Source organism: Marmota marmota, unplaced genomic scaffold (genome assembly GCF_001458135.2).
Source record: "Marmota marmota marmota unplaced genomic scaffold, marMar, whole genome shotgun sequence".
In the NCBI taxonomy this organism is placed as follows: Eukaryota; Metazoa; Chordata; class Mammalia; order Rodentia; family Sciuridae; genus Marmota; species Marmota marmota.
Window position 1 is genome coordinate 4,835,803 of NW_025999862.1, and position 22,093 is coordinate 4,857,895.

The 22,093-nt window shown below is 34.4% G+C and overlaps 2 protein-coding genes across 7 annotated transcripts in view; one reads left to right on the top strand and one right to left on the bottom strand.

Annotated features, from left to right (window-relative positions):
• Herc4 (HECT and RLD domain containing E3 ubiquitin protein ligase 4) overlaps positions 1-12,801 on the top strand; it is a 121,274-nt gene extending 108,473 nt beyond the window's left edge. For 4 of the 6 annotated variants that reach the window (XM_015500584.2, XM_015500586.2, XM_015500583.2 and 1 more), the window contains 6 exons: positions 219-385; positions 1,050-1,116; positions 3,422-3,504; positions 7,465-7,648; positions 10,455-10,557; positions 12,156-12,801. In XM_015500584.2, coding sequence (XP_015356070.1) covers positions 219-385; positions 1,050-1,116; positions 3,422-3,504; positions 7,465-7,648; positions 10,455-10,557; positions 12,156-12,364 — 813 coding nt within the window. In that variant the 3' untranslated portion in view covers positions 12,365-12,801. The other 2 variants (XM_048810077.1, XM_048810087.1) reach the window with 2 other exon arrangements.
• Positions 12,802-16,251: 3,450 nt separating this feature from the next.
• Sirt1 (sirtuin 1) overlaps positions 16,252-22,093 on the bottom strand; it is a gene marked incomplete at its 5' end in the record, with an annotated part of 25,456 nt that continues 19,614 nt past the window's right edge. Inside the window, 2 exons of the mRNA XM_048808894.1 lie at positions 16,252-18,330; positions 20,716-21,307. Of these exons, the coding sequence (XP_048664851.1) occupies positions 18,002-18,330; positions 20,716-21,307 (921 nt within the window). The remainder of the gene's footprint in view (positions 18,331-20,715; positions 21,308-22,093) is intronic.

Sequence of the window (22,093 nt, forward strand, 5' to 3'; positions counted from 1 at the left end):
CCCCCCCCCAAAAAAAAAAAAAAAAAAAAAAAAAACGTTGTGAAGTCATATATATATATATATAAGTTGTAGAGAACTTTTAATAGTGATATTATGCCATGGAGATACTAATGCAGTGTTTGAAATTTTTTTCTTGTTCATTACTTTTTCTTCTATTTGTAATCAGAAGAAAATTGGAAGATAAGTCTAACCTTTTTTTTCCTTATATTTATTATTAGACATTTGAAGACAGTGATTTGTTCCACTTGATTGGTGTTATCTGTGGATTAGCTATTTATAATTTCACTATTGTGGACCTCCATTTTCCTTTGGCTTTATATAAGAAACTCCTGAAAAAGAAACCATCCCTTGATGATTTGAAGGAACTAATGCCTGATGTTGGGAGGTTAGTTGTAAAAAAGTATCAAGGGTAGGATTTGGGAGATAAGAAATGGGAAATGTACAGAAAATTTTCCTTCTAGGATTAATATTGTTGTTTCTATTAAATTTCTGAAATAAATTGCATTCTAAATAAATGAATATACATCCTATTACCGAAATCAAAATTTTCTACCTTAAAGACTAATCTTCAGTATAAAGACTAAATTTTTCAGTGAATGTCTGAAGTTTTGTCTTCAGTGCTTGATTTTTAGTGATTTAAAAGTACTTTACATATATCAGATAATAAATGTATGAAGATAGTGTTTTCTGAGAGTGGTTAAATAATTTATTTGGACCTCTGATTATACCCTCATTTCTACTTTGAACATATAAAATTTTTTCAAAATTATTACATAAAATGGAGTAAAAATTACATATAAATAAGAACAAATGCTGAAAATGGGTTGATACATGGTCTTTTTATTCAGAGGAAGAAAGAAAACCTGTTTTTTCCCCCAACGTTATTTGTAAGTTTGACAGTGTGCATACTCTGTTCTGAAACAAATGTAAAAATACAAATTAATGAAAGGATTTTATCAAAAGGGAATGAGAAATACGTACTTATGCAAACAAAATAGTCAAAATACTTAATGATATTTTACCTTAAAGAAATATACATTGTTTTACAGAAGTATGCAACAATTATTGGATTATCCAGAAGATGATATAGAGGAAACATTTTGTCTAAATTTTACGGTAAGATGAAAAACATAAATTAGTCTGATTATTCATCATCCCTTTTATTTAACAGCTTTGCCTTGTAGTTTCTTTTTGAAGATGCAACTCTTAATCTTTTAGCTAACATTTATTGAGCATTTGCTATGTGCTAGACACAATATATATGTTGTTCCATTTTAACCTCAATAATCCTGTGAGGTTAATATCATCCTATTTTACAGATGAAGGAAGCTAAAATTAATAATTATATATTAGAGTGGGTACTCAAATCCAGCTATGTGACTTCAAACCTTATGTACTTTATTATTATGCTGAAATGGTGGAGCACTCCTGTAATCTCAGCAACTGGGGAGGCATAGGCAGGAAGATCAGAAGTTTGAGGTCAGGGGCTGGGTTGTGGCTCAGCGGTAGAGTGCTTGCCTCACATGTGGAAGGCCCTGGGTTTGATCCTCAACACCACATAAAAATAAATAAAATAAAGGTATTGTGTCCAACTACAACTAAAAACAATAAATATTAAAAAAAAAAAAAAAAAGTTTGAGGTCAGCCTGGGTCTTGGGGATGTAGCTCAGTAGGGATAGCATTTTCATAGCAAGCTCAAGGCCCCTTTAATCTCCAGTACCACCAAAAAAAAAAAAAAGGCAAAAGATCCTTATCCAACTGTTTGTTTTTGAATCTGTGATTCTGCATTTACAGAGAAGCAAGAGGTTATTGTAATATGAATAACCTTGCAACTTAAAAGATTAATTTCTTTCTGTTTTCTTGCTCATTTTGTCTTACTCACTGTTGGATGATTTAGTATGATACGTATGCAAATTCATTGCAATGTTATTTGGAAATGAAATTGCAAACCCTGTAAAAGATGCAAAATTTTATTAAGTTAGCAAAAAGGGATGTTGAATGGCTGATCTAGTCACATACTAAGCCATTGACAAATGAGAATCTGCCAAAAATAGACCAGTTGGCAATTAAAGAAGAGAAAATCAGCAAGGATGATGATAAGGCACTTCAGAAGGGAACATTTAAATATTGTGAATTTCACACTTGAAAAAATGGTAAAGCCTTTAGTCTATTTTTAATTTGTTTTACACATACATATTTTTTATTTCAGACTAGAAACCTGATTCTCAGCATAGCTTCCAAAAAATACCCATAATAAGATGCCATGTTACACAACTGTCTACTAGCTGCATGATATCAGGAACATTCTATATCGTGCTCGCCTGGCATGCGTGGGGCGCTGGGTTCGATCCTCAGCACCACATACAAATAAAATAACGATGTTGTGTTCACCGAAAACTAAAAAAAAATTTAAAAAATACATATATTAAAAAATTCTCTCTCTCTAAAAAAAAAAGAAGAACAATGGGAAAACTTCCATTGTATCTCTCCATTAATGCCAAATTGTATCATATTACACAGAATTGTTTCATATACCTTTGATTTTTTTTTTAAGCCTCTTGGCATACATTTTCAGAACTTGATGTTTACTCTATTTATCCATGTATTAAATTGATGTATTAAGTCTGAAATCCTGCTCCCCTCTGGTCTTTCAGAATACTGCCCATCCTTCTTTCTACAAGTTTTAGGTAAAATTAAACTTTCCTTCCTGTGTGGTCTGGTAAAATTTTGTTTTATGGCATTATTTTATTGTAATGATTGTTTATATATCACATTTTCTCCTTTTTTATTAGATGGGTAAACTTTAGAGCAGAAATGTGTTCATTTCTTACTTATCATTCCTTTTCTACCATAGTATTTTTACAGATGCTAGATTTTCATAAAAGAGGATAATATTCCAAAAAAGGAGTAAAGGAAGGATATAGAAGTGGGAATGGCAATGTTTGTTTAAAAAATAATTAGACAAGTATGAGAAATAAAAGTTGCAAAATAGCCAAACACCTGTGATTAAACATATTTTGCAGATAGAGTAATATGGGAGAATAGTAGTAATGTGGGAAGAATGCATAGCTCTTCTAAGCTGAATACATTCTGATAATTTGATTCAGTCACTCTTCTAAGGAAAATATCCTAATTTTCTACTATGTTCTAAATATTTTGTTCACAATTATTCTGTTTCCTGTGCTTAAGTAACCAAACATTTGATAATTTATAATTAGTCATAGTAAGATATCAAAATACTAGAGTATGAAAATTCCTAGTTGTGGCTTTAAGCAGAATTCATAAATAAGTGATGGTGCAGAATTTTGTCTCAAATTTATTAGTTATATCTATGAGACAAAAGGAAGAATATAATAGTAGATTATTAAAATACTAAGCTTTGAGTCTGACATTGACTTTTTTTAAAAATTTAAATTAATAGATCACAGTTGAAAACTTTGGTGCAACAGAAGTGAAAGAGCTGGTTCTAAATGGTGCAGACACAGCTGTTAACAAACAAAATCGGTAAGTGAATTATAGCAGCATCAGTGGGAGTGATTAAAATTGTAGGGCTTTTTTTTTTTTTTTCCCACCCCCGAGAAACATGTCACAACCCTTAGTTTTTACTCAGGTAAAACTTGGACTGTTTAATGAAGAACTAATATGCCTCTGCTCCTGAAATGCCCTTAAGACATCAGTAAAGGAATGAAAAGATCATAAATAAAAAAAAAAAAAAAAACAAAGAAAAGTGAGAGGAGATTGTAGCAAATGCAGTTTTGGAAGCCAGAAAATAGTGCTTAGTTAAGATTGCAAACCAGGGCTGGGGTTGTAGGTCAGTGGTAGAGCACTTCTTTCACATGTGTGAGGCCCTGGGTTCGATCCCCAGCACCACATAACAATCTACAACTAAAAAATAAAGATTGCAAACCCAGAAAGCTGTAATGTAGAATGGAGCAGAATTGCTAAGAAGACTACCAGTTCATATTGTAGAACAAAGGCCCAAGCACTAAGAGTAAAAAACATCCTTTTACAAAATGCATGGAGTTTGTAAACTATTTTTAAAAGAAGCAGTTAGAAACCTTTCCCTTAACACATCCGGTAACCTGGCAAATGTCCTTCTCTAGCTTAGGCAGGAGATTAGAAATATATCTTTTAGAGACATTCAACTGAAGGGACTGTGGTTTGAGATACCTAGGCATAGCTATGGGAAAGGAGCTGAACTGAAAATAGGGAGATGACGTGAAATTCTACAGCTCCCTCTTTCTTGACCCTTTGTATTAGAAGATCTTTTTCTGAAGAAACTGCCTATGTTTTATATGTGAATGGCTAGCCAGTGAGTAGACATTTAAGGAAGGACCAAAACAGTTAAAAAGAATGTCAAGGAACAGGAACAATGCAGAATAAAGAATAAACTTCAAAAGAAACTGAAGTCAGTATCTTCAAGGTGCCAACATCTAGATGGATTCTTTTAAAAATTGAGAGGAAAAATTTATTGGAAGAAATGGAATGAATGAAATTTGTCAAAGAAAATGGTACCCAGAAACTTCCCAGAACTGAAGTTTGGGAAGCCTTTCAAGATTGAAAGCAGGGGAAGTAGGAAAAAAAGACACATACCAAGGCAAAATATACAAACTAAATCCTTCCAGGGGAGAAAAAAAGCAGACAACATACAAAGAATTAGGAATCAGAATATCATCAGACTTGTAAGAACAACACTAGGAAGCTAGAAAATTTAAATTCTGGGAGAAAAAGCATTTTAATTCTGTATTCTGTCATTATATATAAACATTTTCATATGTGCACCTTCTCATAGAACCTACTTCTGATTCCTCCATCTCAGATATGTTGTACCAACCAAAATAAGTAATTAAACCAGGATAGAGGAAGGTACAGGATACAATATAAGAGAGAGGCAAAGAGGATTCTTTTGAAGGAACAAAAGCTGTGTAGAAGTTTCTCAAAGAGAAGAGTTTGAAGGAAATTAGGAGAAAAATCCAACTGATGCTACCTGATATATTTGAATGAGTATGGAGGAAATTGACAATTGTTTTGGGAGAAGTTAGGGATAAAGCAGCACATGAAGGAACACATTATAATTTTTGTTTGAAGAAAAGGTAAACACAGGGCCTGGGGTTATGGCTCAGCGGTAGAGCACTCAGCATGTGCAAGGCCCTGGGTTCGAGCCTCAGCACCACATATAAATAAATAAAATAAAGGTGTTGTGTCCAACTACAACTAAAACATTTTAAAAACTACATATAAAAAAAAGAAAAGGTAAACAGAATACCCTGCTGCTCAATTATGAATAATATTTGTAATTATAAAAGTGTTAATAGTGAATACTGAACCAAAATCATTATAAAATGAGAATTTGGGGGAGGAAAAATGAGAGCAGAGCAATTAAGTAAAAAGTAAATCTTTACCTTTCCTAATAGGTATTCAGTTCATTATATAACATTTAAGATTGAAAGATCAAAGAATAACACTAGAACTATGTTGGCAGATGCTTGAAGATAAATATCAAAAGGAATAGCAAGAAAGAGTTAACAAGGCCGATGTTGGCTTCAAATAGCAGGAATTTCTGGTAGATAAATGCAGGACAGAAAGCACTTTGTTTTCTTCTATTTTGTCTTTAGACAAAGCTAACAGTGGGTTTGGCTAGGGATATGATCCAAACATTGTAATCCTGTGTTGAGAGCCACAGCCAAAAGGGCCCCAGCAAACTTCCAGCTGGCTCCTCTGTGGTGATGCTCATTGGGCTGTTTCCCTGCCCTTTCAGACCACGGAGCTGCTCATTGGGGGACTCTTTTGGCTCCGCCCACGCAGCCCGGCCAATCGGCCTTAAGAGCAGGAGGAGTGGGGGGTAGAGAGGCTTGTGGGAAGTCCGTGGTGGCAGTTGGGCTCTGAGGGAATTCCTGAAGAGCTTGTGTGGTGCATGTGTGTTCTAAAAATAAAGTTCGTCTCTGCTTGATAAGTGGCTAGTGAATTGTGCCCAGCCAGACTGCGGCAATCCTGATTTGATTACTTAGAAGCTATATGACTTTAAATAGATAGTTGATATCTCCATGCCTCAGTCTTCTTTTCTGTAAAATAGAATACTCAATTATATGTACTTCATGGGGTTATTTTGAGGTTTGGGTGAGGCAATAATTTTAAGATAGGACCTATCTAGCACATGTATGTGCTCAGTAAATGTTGGCTATTAGAATTATTACTACCAATAATAAACTATGCATATGTCTTACCTTGTAAAATAAAACTGTTGTTAAAATTAATTAAAAATTTGGAAGCACTTCTAGCTTTTTTTTTTAGGTTTTTGAAAAACTTTGGTTTAGATTTTTTTTTCCTGCTTTTAAAAAGTTCCTGAAAATTATTTCATTTATATTATTGAGAAATTATTTTAAGAATTTTGACAAAAAGTATGTAAAATTATTTAGCCTTTTGTGCTTGAGGGTGTAATTAGTATAGATGAAATTTAACTTTCTAAATGGATGGATTGTAAAATTATGCCTTACCTAATTAACTTTTTTCTCATCTGACTCTAATATTGTATCCTATTGGTTTTTCCTTAGGCCCACCAGGTTTTTATTTTACAATGGCCTCCTTTAGCCAGTTTTTCTGCTACTTATAAATTTAGTTTGGGATTACTTTTATAACTGGGTAAGAATATTTGTAGATGCTTAAATTTACTCATATTTCCATTTACAGAAACACTATTATTTGCAAGACAAGGATATGAAATACTGAAATCATTCTCCAGTGCCTGTTCTCATTATTTGTTTAACTGAATTGCTTCATAAAAATGTTTGTGAATAGCAAAACAAAACAAATTGATTAAAATTTTTTGTTATTCTAGTTACTGGGTAAAGAAGTTTCCCTTTTTTCTGTACAGTATTTTTTGTATCCTAAGAGACAGAAGACAATCAACTGTGTATGTGTGTCTGTATACTGCACATACATTTAAAGAAAAATAAACTTATAGTCTTTTAATAATTATCCTAAAAGAATATTTAATACCTGCTACTTGGTGGTTGTTTTTGAAAATAAGTTTTTGTTCAGATTCCTTGGAGTCCAAGGAGAAAGACTCCTCTGTCAAATAATCTGAGTCCCAAAGCTCTCATTTTTTCGCCACACAATATTTGTAACAGATCACTGTTTTAGGAATGCATGTGAGGTGATACTACAAATTTTCATTAATTTGTGACTTTTGAAATTATTTTTTTAGCCATTTATATCATTCTGTTCATTAGCAAATGATATTTTTCTATTAGGAATAGTCTAAGAACTATGAATGCTTCATGGGTACATCTTAATTTTAATAGATTTATTTATAATAACTTTGTCCCCTTTGAGTCAGTCCTGTTCTTATTTTTTCTGTTTTATATAGTTAAGTAGCAAAAGGCATAGGAGCACAGTTTTAATTAGACTATATTATATGTTCTACATAAGTGATTTTTATGCATGTATGTATATTTTTATTTCTAGGCAGGAGTTTGTTGATGCTTATGTGGATTACATATTCAATAAATCAGTGGCTTCCTTATTTGATGCCTTTCACGCTGGCTTTCATAAGGTCTGTGGAGGAAAAGTTCTTCTGCTTTTCCAGCCTAATGAACTACAATCAATGGTTATTGGAAATACAAATTATGATTGGAAAGAACTGGAAAAGGTAGGAAAAAACCAAATCTATGACATTATTTAAATGGAAAGACCAAGACCATGGCTTATTGGTAGAAGTCCTGCCCTTTTAGTTTCCATTTTTATACAATTACTTCATTTTTATAGGGACACTCTACTATTTTTGCTCCATAATGAATATTGAACTGTTTTTGAATTGAGGGTAGCAGTTTTATATTTTGTGGGTTTGGTGGTAGAGATAGAGAAAAATGTCATCTGGACCACAGGCAGAATAGAAGACCCAGGCAAAATGGTGGGTTTTCATTCTGCCTCAGTCTCTGTAAACCGTTGTGAAAAGCATTTGCAATGCATAAGATTTTTTCTCTGATTAATCTCAGTGTTTAATTTTTTGCAGAGAAATAATGAGTATGATCTTCATTTCTGGTGCCTTATCTTTAGGGAGAAAATTAGGAAAGTTTAATTTTCTTCTCTAAGTAATTCTCAAGTATTTCTTCAGTTAACATTTAGTAAAATTGCTAGATTAGGTCAGCTTTAAGAAATAAGGTTATGGGCTGGGGTTGTGGCTCAGTGGTGGAGTGCTCGCCTAGCATGTGTGAGGCTCTGGGTTCAATCTTCAGCACCACATAAAAATAAATAAATAAAGATTATGTCCAACTATAACTAAAAATTTTAAAAAACAAAATAAGGTTAACAATCATTTTTCTAATTAATATAGCCTCCTCTGATATAATTTTTGCAGTTTGGCAGTTAACACGTATTTGCTATATGATCTAGCAATCCTAATCCCAAGTATTATGTTCATCTAAAAATCTGTAAATGAAGAGGGAAGTAGGGAATTCTTGTTTAATGGTCACACAGAGTTTCAGTTTTAAAAGATGAAAAGAATTTTAGATATGGATGGTGGTGGTGATTGCACAACAGTGTGAATTACTCAATGTTACTGAACTGTATATTTACAGATGTTTAAGATGCAAATGGATACGTGCATTTCTTACAGTTTTAAAATATATGGTTTTTTTTAACTCAGTTAAAAAAATGGGAAGATAGTTTAGCCCAGGAAATCAGCATTCCCCCATACAATTTAGAGGTATAAGAGTGATCTTCAGTCATCCACCTCTCTTTCTTCATCCCCACTGACATGTTCATAATGTAACTTCAAACAAGTTAATAAATTTAACATCACTTAGAAATCAAGTTATTTTCTCAAATTGTTTGGAAGTACATTAATTATTTTGCACATTTGGATAATTATTTTGCACCATTTGAGATAGTCATAGCTACAAATAGCAAGAGCCCAAAATTCAAGAAACCCATTAGCAAATATTTATTCAGCCTCTAATGAGGTCCTATGTAAGAGATTGGGGAGATGATAGTCAATAAGATTGAGACATAGTCTTTGCCCTCTGATAAGGAAGCTAACTACTTTTAATTGAGTTGTGATGAATACAAGGGGAGAGTAAGGGTTTAGTGAATAGCACATACGGAGGAACTTAACCATGCTTGTTAAATGTAGAAAAGAGTCTCATTAGATGGGAAATTCTGCAAGGTAAGTCAGGACTTCATTCACTGGAATTTCCCCACAGCCCAAAACTTTTAATAAACTCATTATAAATCAGTTGAATAAATCAGTGATTGAACTAGGTGACATTTTAATCTGAGCCCTAAAAAATAAGTAGAAATTAGCTTGTTAAAGAAGTCTTTTCTATATTGCCTATGCCTAAGGGAACAGTATGTCCAAAAATAACATTTGTCAGGCATGGTGGCACATGCCTATAATCCTAGAGACTTGGGAGGCTAAGGCAGCAGGAGGGTTGCAAGTTCAAAGCCAGACTCAGCAACTTATTGAGACCCTGTATTAAAATAAAAAAGGACTTGGGTCGTGGCTCGGTGGTTAAGTACCTGTGGGTTCAATCCCTATTATTTAAAAAAGAAAAAAACCTTGAAAACAAGAACAGAGAAAACATTATTTTACATAGTTTGTGTCAGGAATGGATTAGCTAGGTAGTTTGGCTCCAGGATTTCTGATGATGGTATAGTCACAATATTGACTGGCGCCACTGCCATCCAAAGGCTTGATAAAGGATATTCATTTCAACAAGGATACATAGTCATATATGGCTGTTGGCACCATAATGATGTCTGTCCATAGTAGGGCTATTTGAGTGTCTTCACGAAATGTCCCCCCATAAGTGTGATCTGAAAGAGTGACTGTAGCCACAGAGGGTTATTTTTATTGTTTATGATCTAACCTGATAAGTCATACATTTTTCATATCAAGTTCCCTAATGATTACATAGGTCAGGCCCATTCAATGTGGAATGTGGTAGTACACAAGAACACGAATACCAGGAGGCTTATTGAGGACCATCCTTGAAACTACCACAGAAAATTATTAGTGTTGCTCTTAGTAGCATTTTTGTAAAGGAAGAATACAATGTAAAAATAACATGACTTCTATTCAGGAGTAAAAGAAAATTTTTTAATTACAGGTAATTAAAAAATTTTTTAATTATAGGTAATTTCCATGTTGGAAATTCAATAATCCTTGAACATTATTTTCGTATTTCTAGTTTATCCTTATTCACATAATTACTTACAAAGATTATAGTCCTATCTTGTTTTTGGAAAAGGTTTCTGGTGGTTCATCTGTTTTTCTCTTTCTCCTGGAATATAAGAGTGTCAAATTGCAAAATGCCCAGGAAATGTTAGGTAATCATCTGCATTGCACATTTCAGATTCCTGGACCATGGTGTCTTTATGGGCTAAGGAATTCAATTTGCCAAATTAAGACAAAACTAATATTCCTTAATCCTAATAAGAGGTTATATTGTTTTTAGAATACAGAATACAAAGGGGAGTATTGGGCAGAACATCCTACGATAAAAATTTTTTGGGAAGTATTTCATGAATTACCATTGGAAAAGAAAAAACAATTTCTGTGTAAGTATTTCTAGTTTCATATTTTATGAGGTGGGAATCTTAATATTAAACTAATTCTCATAGAATATTGACTGATTCTCTTTGGATTAGATTTTTTTCATAGTATTTTTCTAAAAATCTTAAATTGGAATAATTTTTACTTTAAAATATGAACTATCATCTTAATTGCTTGTTTTCTTTTATCTCAAAGGCCAAGTTCAGTTTGCCTCCAAAATATTGTTGGTTTTTAGAAAAAAAAACAGGAATTGGGGCTGGGGTTATGGCTTAGAGGCAGAGCACTTGTCTATCTCTTGCACATGTGAGGCACTGGGCTTCGTCCTCAGCACCACCATATAAAAATAAATAAACAAAATAAAAGACATTGTGTCCATCTATAACTAAAATTTAAAAATAAAAACCAGGAATCAAAATAAACTGGGATTGTAGAATCCTTTTAGATTTCTAAAAAGATCTTTAGACAATCTAGCTCTTTTCTATGTTTCCTCTTTTCTTTTTCTCTTTGATTCCACATTTCTGGGAATTTCTGTAGAAAGTATCTTTTTTTTTTTTTCTTTCTCCAGACCTTAGTTCCTTCATCTACAGCCTCATGTCTGTTGTGTTTTTCATCTCGTTAAAATCTGAGTCCAATTGAAGTTTGACCTTTTTCGGGGGGAGTAGTACTGGGGATTGAATCCCCGGGCACTTTACCACTGAGGTACATCCTTATCTCTTCTTATTTTTTTGAGACAGAGTCTTGCTAAGTTGTTGAGGGTTTTGCTAAATTGCCAAGTCTAGCCTCAAACTTTGGTGATCCTTCTGCCTGCCTCAGTCTCTCAAGTCGTTGGGATTACAAGTGTGCACCACTGTGCCCGGCCCTATTTTAAAAAGTTGTCAGAATTTATGTTCTCAATCAGTGACATTCCTTTAGTATTCCCTGCTATTGCCAAGAACATTTTGGCTATCTTTTCTTGATATCTTTTCTTTTCTTGAGAATTGCCAAATATCAGGATGAATCTTGCTTGATGCATCCTGTATCATAAGGATAGTAAATTATTATTCTTTGGAAAAACAATTTGAGTTTTGGCTCACTGTTAACAATTTTCTATCAAAAGTAACAGGAACAAATAGAGAAGGGTATATGTTTTTGTTTTAACTGCGTTTTGGGCTGGGCCTGGGGCTCAGCGGTAGCACACTTGCCTGGCATGTGTGAGGCGCTAGGTTCCATTCTCAGCACCAAACATAGACAAACAAATAAAGGTCTATCAACAACTTTAAAAATATATTTTTTAAAAAACCTGCATTTTTATTTGGCTTTTTAACTAGTTCTAAATGGCTCTTCCCAAAAGAAGGTCAGTAACAGTAGTCATTAATGTTTCAAAGAATGTCAGTAGTAGTAGTCATTAATTCATCAAATGTTTATTGAACACTTTCTGTATACCAGTATTAAGATTATACTTTTAAAGGAAAAAAAAGTGTATAGGTGGGTAATTAGTATGCATTTTGAAAATCTTCCACAAATTCTGGAAGCAGATGTTCACATAAAGTTGTGCTATAGAACTGCACTAGGTATTCTTAGCTACTATATGCTGTTGTGTGAATGATTTTTTCCCCCCCGGCAGTGTTTTTGACAGGTAGCGATCGCATTCCTATTCTTGGTATGAAGAGTCTGAAACTAGTCATCCAGTCAACAGGAGGTGGTGAGGAATATCTCCCAGTTTCCCACACCTGTTTTAATCTTCTAGATCTTCCAAAATATTCAGAAAAAGAAACTCTACGCCGTAAACTGATCCAAGCTATTGATCACAATGAAGGCTTCAGTTTAATATAACTTCAGAGTATTTAGTTTAGTGCATAAGCATTAAACTACTTGTGTTTTTCTTGTGGTGATGAATTCAGCAAAGTGTCAGGTACTATTATAATTCCTACTTGCAAAATGTTTAATGCTATGAGTATTCATGAAAGCCAAAAAATATTAAAAGAAAAATGAACTGTTAATATTAAACTTATTGTACAGAACCATGAATTTTTCCCCATCTTCCTCATGAACATACAAATATTGTGAATACATTAAAGTTTTACTAACATAAATTTTAAGAGTTTGCATATTTCAAGAATGATCTGTGAGTGCATGGAAATGTTGCTTAATTTTTCTTCAATCACTGGGTGGAAAGCCTTTAACTTTGGCCTGAAATAGTCATTTGATTATTTTTCCATTTTTGTAAATAATGTTAAGTTTTGTAATAAAATAGTTATGTTCTGATACCAGTACAGTTTCTATGGTTGTAATTGAACTGAGCTGACTCTTAAGGGTTAAAAATTATGAATTAATCTTATCTGAGCTGGGCATATATATAACTCAGTGTTAGAGCACTTGCCTAGCATGTGTGAGGCCCTAGGTTCCATCGCCATTACACTTTTTTTTTTTTTAAAGCATGTTTCTAACACAGTGTGATTTTTTTTTTTCCCTAGAATAAATGTATGTGCAAACTTGAGTTTACAGATAGGAGTTATACTAAAAAACTTGTAGTTCGCCCTCTTTTGTGAATCTTGAGATGCTGATAGATGGGAGGTTATCAAAAAGCTTATTTATATTTAGAAATGGAAGAACTTTGTCTCTATAGTTGCCATAGAGAAACTTTGGCTAGTAAGAAAACCAGTCACTGGATTTTTAGCTTCCAAAATTATTGATTCTGTGGGTTAGTATTTAGTCAGAATTTTTAGTACTTAAGAACTATTTCCTTGAATTTTCAGAAACAAATCTTTTTATGGTGCTGATGCTTAGTTATCTCATGTCATTAAATTGTAAAAGCAAGTTGAGTTGATGCAATACATGTGACTTTCTGCTATAATGCAAATATTTATTTTTTAAATTTATAGAAATATGCCGTGAAAACTGTTTAATAAAGAATTTATTGGTTTGATATTTAAACTTTCAGTGGTTCTCGTAAGATTCAAAATTCTTCAAAAAGTGGGCTCTCTGGGAGTTTATTACATTTGAATTGTTCCTATTCCTTTATATTTGTTTGATAGAGGTCCAGTCTCTTTATAATTCCAAAATAAAAAAACCCTGAAATTTTTTTTTTTATTTTAATATTTATTTTTAATATTTGGCGGACACATCTTTGTCTGTATGTGGTGCTGAGGATCGAACCCGGGCCACACGCATGCCAGGTGAGCGCGCTACCGCTTGAGCCACATCCCCAGCCCCTGAAATTTTTTTTTACATTTTATAACAGACCTAATCAGAACTGTTGGCTATTTATACTATTCACCAATTGGGACTAGGAACCCCTGCAGAGTACTGCATATTTGCTAAAATTCATAATTCCAAAATACAAACAAGCACAAGGGCTTCGTTAAGGAATCACAGACCCGTACTTTTCAGAAGTTTAACTTAAAAAAAACAAAAACATAAAAAATTATAGGCGATTTTTATAGGTAAAGCACTGAAAAACAATATTCTTAAGGTGATTTCCTTGAAATGGCATTCTTTCCTATGGGAATTTTTCCATGTACCTGGTAATATTACCATTTCTCTGCACCCATTCCTTGAGGGTGGTGATTTTCCAAATGCAAAGTATGTGTCAGGTGCTTTTTTCATTAGTAACCTTTGTATGCTATGAAGCTCATCTGTGAAAAAGCAGCCACTTTGGATTAACACGGAGTTCTGTATCAAGAACATTGCAGTTTATCTGTGATCACACCTGTACAAAGCTTAACTTGGGTAAGTGATAACTTTTTTCTCCCTCAGTTACAGTCTATAATATAGCAGCTTTAACAACAAGAGATTCATGATTAAATAATATGCCATTGAAGATTTTTCAAATTGCTGTTTGTTTTATAAAATTAGGAAAAATCTCCTTTGCTTTGTAAATCAGAGTAGCAGGTAGGTAAATACTGAATTTGTTGTCATAGACTGGTTATTGAGTTAGCTAAACTTGAAAATACTTTTCTCTCTACACAGATGTCAGGGTGGTAGCCTTCTTACAGGATCCATTTATATAGTTTGTAGTATCAATGTTTCCTAACAGATTTTTGCCCTTATAGATTTTTACTGTTTAGTTTAGCAAAAGGTCCAGAATCAAAGTGTAATTATACCATGAAGAGCATGGGTAAACTTGTCTGAAGGCAAGGTCGAATATTTCCTCTTCTGAGCCCCCTCCCCAGCCCTTGTGCATTTTGGCCATCCAAAGCTCCTTGTGATAGTTTCACTCACCTCCTCTGCTAAAGAATTCACATATCCTTAGCTCCTTGCGCTTGGCAGTGTTTGCTTATAAGCCCAAACCTCTCCCTTCCCTGGTGCTGAGAATTGAACCCAGTGCTTCACACATGCTAGGCAAGTACTCTACCACTGAGCCACAGTCCCAACTCTCAAATATTTCAGAAAACAAATGGAGCAGACAGGCTTATTTTGTGAGAATATTTCCTTTTCAGACTGACCTTAGAAAGAGTGTTAAAAGTCAGAAAGGCTGGGGTAGGGCCATAGCTCAGTGGTATAGTACTTTCCTAGCATGATTGTATGAGGCACTGGGTTTGATTCTCAGCACTGCACTGTTTGTAAATAAAAAACTTTATTATAAACAATAACTTGATTTTTTAATGTCAGTTCTATTTCTTTGTTTCTCAAACCTGACTATACTTTTGAACTACCTGGGGGTGCTTTTTAGTACAAGCCCTGCTTTGTGCCAGTTAAATATGTATTCATATTCCTAAGAGGGGAGGCGTTCTAAACTTCCTCAGGTGAGTATTAATTACCAGTCTAAAAAGGAGACCATTTCTTCATCATTGAAGTATCCTACTTTGAGTTTAAGGCTGAGTGGCTTATTTAGATCTTTGTCCATTTGGTGTACACACACTCCTAGCTTATAGGTTTAGGAGTTTAAGAAAAACAAAAATCTGTCGTATTTCATTCAAAATAGGGTATTACTATCAAGTGAAAGAGTATATACAGAAACTAAAATAGCTGTATAGTGTTGAGTAACAGCTTAAACTAGGTATTGCTAAGTCATTGATACTTTCCAATCTGTGCGTATGTGGAATGTCAGGGATTAATTGGGGATTAAAGCTAATTTCTCTAGGGCTGACAGAACAAGGGCACTATTTTTGTTAAATCTGCCTAGCAAGTTGTCTGGGGAGGAAGGTATGACACCTGAGAACAGGAAACTGCCAGTCAAGTCTTTATTCATTCCATACATTCTAATGTGCATTTTTCAGCCTCTTAAATTTAAGTACTATCTCAAAAACTTATAATGGATTGGACTAAGAAGGTTCTGTGGTAAGCCTCAAAAGTTGATGTGGGCTATTGGGCATGATGTCATATGCCTGGAATCCCACTTGGAAGCTAAGGCAGCTTTTGAAGGATAACCTTGAGCCTAGGAGTTTTTTAGGACAAACCACTTCTTGGGGAGGCGGTAACTGGGGATTGAATCCAGGGGCACTCGACCACTGAGTCGGGTTCACACACACCTCACTTTTGCTTTTGAACTCTCAATTCTCCTGCCTCACAAGCTGCTGGGATTACAGGTCTGTGCCACCACTATGCCTTAGACAACAGTTGAAATACTAACTTTTGGTGATAGTACAATCAAGCACAATCAGTATGGGGCTCAGTCAGACCTTTATAAATTGGCAGGCACCATCTAATAAATACAGTCCTCAAAGCTGTATAAATCCTGCAAAATTTAAAAATGTTATATAACTTATAAACAATGTAAATTAACAGGAAAAAAGTCAAATGACAATTTTAATAGACTTTAAAACAGTGTACAAGTATAAAACACTGGTTTTGTATTTCAAAAGTTGGAGGAAGATATCCAGTCATTAAACAGTCTACAAAACATATGCCAGTAGATTACATAAAAGACTATGTACAATATAAAAAGAGCTGAAAACAGTCTTCACTGTAAAAATAATTTAAAACAAATTTTTCAATTTAAAATATCATCTATAGCACAAACACATCATGCAAATGGAAAACTAAATATACTGCATTCTTTAATGTAGCCAAATAAGTTCAGATTGAGACATCTTTTAGGTAGGGAAATGGCCATTCAATATAATTTTCTACTCTGGCAGTAATGGTCCTAGCTGGGTATTTTTTTCATAAAGAACAGCTATGTTTCAAACCCTCTTTATTGTAATAAATACTAAACCAACATAAGAATATAATTTGGGGGTAATGTTCAAAAAAAGGTCTGGAAAATAAATGTTTTCTGTGACTTTATAAAATAGGAGAAGCTTCTGTAGTTGAAAAGTTGATCTCTAGTTTTAAGGCAGGCTAAGCTTTTAAATAATGTTAACTAGTTTTTCATTCATTAACTATTCTGCTATTACAAGTTAAAGGTTCCTCCCCATAATACCAGGCTAGCAGTTTGGTATTTGTTACACCAAATCCTCCCAACAGGAGACATGTACTTTCTGGCTGAGTTGTTATTAACATCTTATTACTTTGGAACTGTAATCAGGGACCTGTTGTTTTCTTCATTAATGGAAAAACAGCAGTCCAGAATATTACACTCTTCCCAGTAGAAGTACCATTATTACAGATTCAGAAAGGCTTTGCATATTCACATCTTGGCAGTTTAATACTTGTGGAAAAGGATCAATGCAAGCTCTACCACAGTGATAGGTACTTAAACAACAATGGCAAATATTTCAAAACTAAGGAGATCCAGGCAGGCACTATTGTTTCTAGAGCAACTGAAACATTTCCAAAGCATTCACTTGTTTTTTTTTTTAGGTTAGTTTTATGAGCCAATATAGACGTCACTACATGTCTGTAGGAAGTACAAAAGCCATCTTCAATTGAACAATAAATACAATACTCCTGAAACTCTTAGCACCAAAGTCTTACTTTGAAAAAGTAATGACAACTGAGTGCTCTCCCGAATATTTCTGACTTTCTACTTACATTGCATGTCATTTTTAATTTTAAAAAAGTTAGCTGCCATAAGTCTTGGAAAATGCCAGTGTTTAAAAATAGGTAATTGTGCTAAAGAATCAAAAGATCAGCAGAACAGATATTTTGAGGACTTCAAACCATTCAATGTTACAAAGAAAAGTGTGAAATAACCATTCTTTGGTCTAGATAAGCTGTTCCCTTTACATTAATTTAACATTCCAATGGCTTTTTGAAAACTTTAAAATGTTGAAACTCACTAGGCAAAAACAAAATTATACATACATACATACAGATGTATCATACAAATGAAACTTTAAAAGAAAAGTCATGACCAACAGCTGACTAAAGATACTTAGTACCTTTCTTTAAAAAGTTAGTGTTGAGTGTACAAGTACAGGAATGGAAGTTAAAAAATTATCCATGAAAAAAACAATCTACTTGACCAGTCTATATAAATATTACACCTTCTGTTTGCTCTATTGAGTTCACAAGTAAACATTCATTTTGACATGCTAAAGTTCCTAATGCTGGTGGAACAATTCCTGTACCTGGACAATTATTACATTATGATTTGTTTGCTGGATAGTTAATGTCTGTTACTTCCTGTTTTATGGATATAGCTTCATTAACTGCCTCTCGATCGCCTCCATCAGCTGCAAATCCAGTTCCTCCAGCTCTTTCCGGAACATCAGCATCATCTTCCAGGCCATTGTAGAATTCTTCAATTTCACTTTCATCTTCCATGGGTTCTTCTAAACTTGGACTCTGACATGTACCACTATCACTGTTACTGCCACAAGAACTAGAGGATAAGACGTCATCTTCAGAGTCTGAATATACTTCAGCGCCATGGAAAATGTAACGATTTGGTGGTAAAAACAGATATTGATTACCTGAAATATAGTAATAAATGAAATGTTAGACTTAATTCAGTCTAGTTGGACAGTCTGGAGTCCAGTGTAGGTTCTATCTGCCTTTTATCACTAGACATTAATTTTGTTTTAAAGCAAGAACTGTGAGTCCTGGATTGAAATATTAGTTCTTTGTACAGGTAGCTGTTTCCTCGTGTGGAGAATGAAATAATTTTAATCCTGATTTAAAAATGAAGAGAGAGAAATCATTCAACAATTCTTTTTTAAGAAATTTGAAATTAGATACCCAATTCAAATTCATTAAATAAAATTTCTCTAAAGCACGTTTTAGAAGTATTTCATCTAACATTTCCATTTATCTTTTTTCCAGCTTGCTACTTAATATACTGTGAATATCTTCATCTCCCCACCATTCAGAATGCAGTTTTTAGATACTGGCATCGATAGCCCCACCGCCCACTCTAAGAAACCTGTACTTTTTTTTTTAGTGCTCAGGATTGAACCCAGGGCCCCCAGAATCTCAGAGTCCTGTAGATATAGGTTAATGACGACAAGAAGAAGCTCATTTCCTCCCCTTAAGCCATGGACACTAGGTCAAGAAGAACTCCTTAAGATGTGTGTGGGTTTTTGGTTTTTATTTTGTTTGGAGATGGACAGAATGACTTTTTATATGGTGCTAAGGCTCTAACCCAGTGCTTCTGCTAGGCAAATGCTGCTCTGTCACTGAACCATAATCCAAAACTGATGTGACAGTCTGCTACATATTGTGAAAAACACTTATTTCAAAGCACAGTTAGAAACTAAGACATCAGTATTAATTTTCATGGTTGGAGTAGGAAGTCAAGTACTTTTATTCCAGTGGCAAGACAGAAAACCCCTAGCAGCACTTGGGTCATGTTCAGTGTTTAAAAAGAAGCATTTTATGTGCAAAAGGAGGCTTTTGTCTGCTCTTGTGAATTAAATGGTAGGAAACAAGGAGCCTTTAAATGGGTCCCAGCATATGATTATATTACACTTTTGTTTCTATAATTTTAGCTCATGATTTAAAAACATTATATTCTGCCCTAGCCTCACTGAAGAATTGGGGAAGTACTAGTTACCAAGACTCATACTTGATTTTACTCTAATCAAGTATAATTCCTGGGCAAAGAGTTATGTATGACCAAGAATCTGACAAAAGATCTTCAAGGAAAATTCCAGTACTAGACTTCTATTTTAATACTCTACTAAAAAATTAGCCTTCTAGCCGGTGTGGTAGCACACGCCTGTAATCCTAGTAGGTAGGTAGGCTGAGATAGGAGGATCTCAGTTCAGCAACTCAGTGAGACCCTGTCTCTAAAAGGGCTGAGGATATGGCTCCTTGGTTAAGCACCCCTGGGTTCAATCCCCTGGTATAACCTAGTCTCCAAGTAGAACCTACTTCTTGTACCCACTAGTCAACTCTGATCTGCCTCAGCATCATTTATAACTTATAGGGAAAAGGCCCCAAAACAACTTCAGGTGAACTAAAAATTTACATACGACTAGAACACTTAATCTCCATACCATCAACAAGTTTTATGTAAACGTGTATTATGTTTGAAGGTGTGCAAAACTGTTAGGCCTAAGTTAAAGCAAATATCTATTTTTACATTGATTAAATTATGACCTTCCCATGTGTGCTGCTTCTACTAAAACATCACCCTTCAAAAAGCAGCTTTTCTCACTTGTGTTAATACTAATTGATATTCTGCATATATCAAAAGGATAGATGCTATTCCTGATATTCAGTGGAGAAGAATCATGATATGTTTTCCAGATCTGAGACTGTACATTGTAGTGGTTAAGAGAACAGCCTCTGAGGTAAAAGACCTGGAATACAATCTGGCTCTGTGTGCACTTCCTAGTTGTTACCTTGTATGATGTTGCACATAATCCTCTTGGTCTTCCATTTTCCCACCTGAAACAGGGAAGTAATAATACTTCCTACCTCATGTGTTAGTTTAAAATTAAATGTTAGATATGTGTATGAAGTTACTGACCCACATTAAGCATACAAACAAATCATTTCTACCAGTTAAGAGTTTTCAGTGGCAGAGTATATAATATAAACCTATTCTCAATATTTATCTTCCATTTTTCTTCCCATCCCCTGGAGAAACAACATATAGCATACCATTAAAAGCAAACACTCTTCACTCTTTCCTGTATTATGTAAGATACCACTACATTTACCCATCTGACTTCTGAACTTCACACAATTTTCAATTCAACTATGGAAAGCTACCCAAATCAGGGCTGGGGATTCAGCTCAGCAGCGAAACACTTGGAGCTTCCCCAATCAACTAACCTGCCCAAACTGCTAGTTTGTCCCACCAAAAAAAAAAAAGTTTTATAATAATCATACTTTCCAACAAAATTTCTTACCATCAAGCCGCTTACTAATCTGTTCTTTTGCAAGTCTGTTGGGCCAGCACTTTCTCACTGTTTCAGCAACTGAAGTTCTTTCACCTTTCTCACCAGTATTGGAACCAACATCTTTCAAATCTGGATTTTCCACATTAACACACTCAACATTTCTAGTAGAAGTCTGTACTTCCTGTGATTTTTCTTCCACACAACTCTTTGATTCAGATACATCCAAATCATCATTAGTCTTCGCTGTTTGGTTTAAAAGTGTAACAATCACTGAAGAATCTGGTGGTGAAGTTCTTTCTGGTGAACTTGATTCTTCTGAAATATTTAGAGGTGTTGGTGGTAACTCTGATAAATGGACCAACTCTTTTTGTGTTCGTGGAGGTTTTTCGGTAATTTCTGAAAGCTTTACAGGGTTACAGCAAAGTTTGGCGTATTCACCACCTAACCTATGACACAATTCATTAATTATGACATCACAGTCTCCAAGAAGTTCTACATCAAAATGCAGATGAGGCAGAGGTTCCCTATTAATTAATATCTGAGGCACTTCGTGTGGTATGGAACCTAAAAACAGGGTAAAAAGAAAGGAATTGAAGGTGAGCTAATAAAATCATAACAAATGCATCCTGCAAAAAAAAAAAAAAAAAGCCTGAATTCCAAATAAAAAAAAAGATACCCTCCACTGATACTTGAAAAGTCATTAAGTCATTACATTTCATCAAAAAGCTATCGAGGGGCTGGGGTTGTGGCTTAGCAGTAGAGCACTTCAAGAGCCTTAGTTCAATCCTCAGCACCACATTAAAATAAAAGTATTGTGTCCAACTAAAAAGTAAAAAAAGATATCGAACAAGTGAGAAGCATTAAAGCATCCCAGTTTCTGATCTTGCCAGGTTGGTTACCTCTGAGCAATCTTGTAACTTTCCATTCTGACCTCAATTTCCTTCTCTGTAGAGAATGGGAATAATGTCATTACTTAATTCTTGGCACACAGGTGTTTAGGTTACCGTTGTACTGAAGTAGCTCTTGATACAAAGGTTAAAAGCCATACAGACATATTCTACACTACTTACCAGAAACTTTTTTTACATTTTCAAAAAACCATATTTGCCTATTACCAACACTACTCTGTTACCCCACAGGCACAAGCCTGTAATCCTAGCATCTTGGTAGGCTGAGACAGGAGAATTCCAAGTTCAAAGCCAGCCTCAGCAATTCAACAAGGCCCTAAACAATTTAGTAAGACCCTATTTCACTAAATTTAAAAAAGTGGGACTGAGGGCTAGGGTTATAGCTCAGTGGTAGAGTGCTCATCTTGCATATGGAAGGCAGTGGGCTTGGTCCTCAGCACCACATAAAAATAAACATTAAAAAAAAAAAAAAAAAAAGC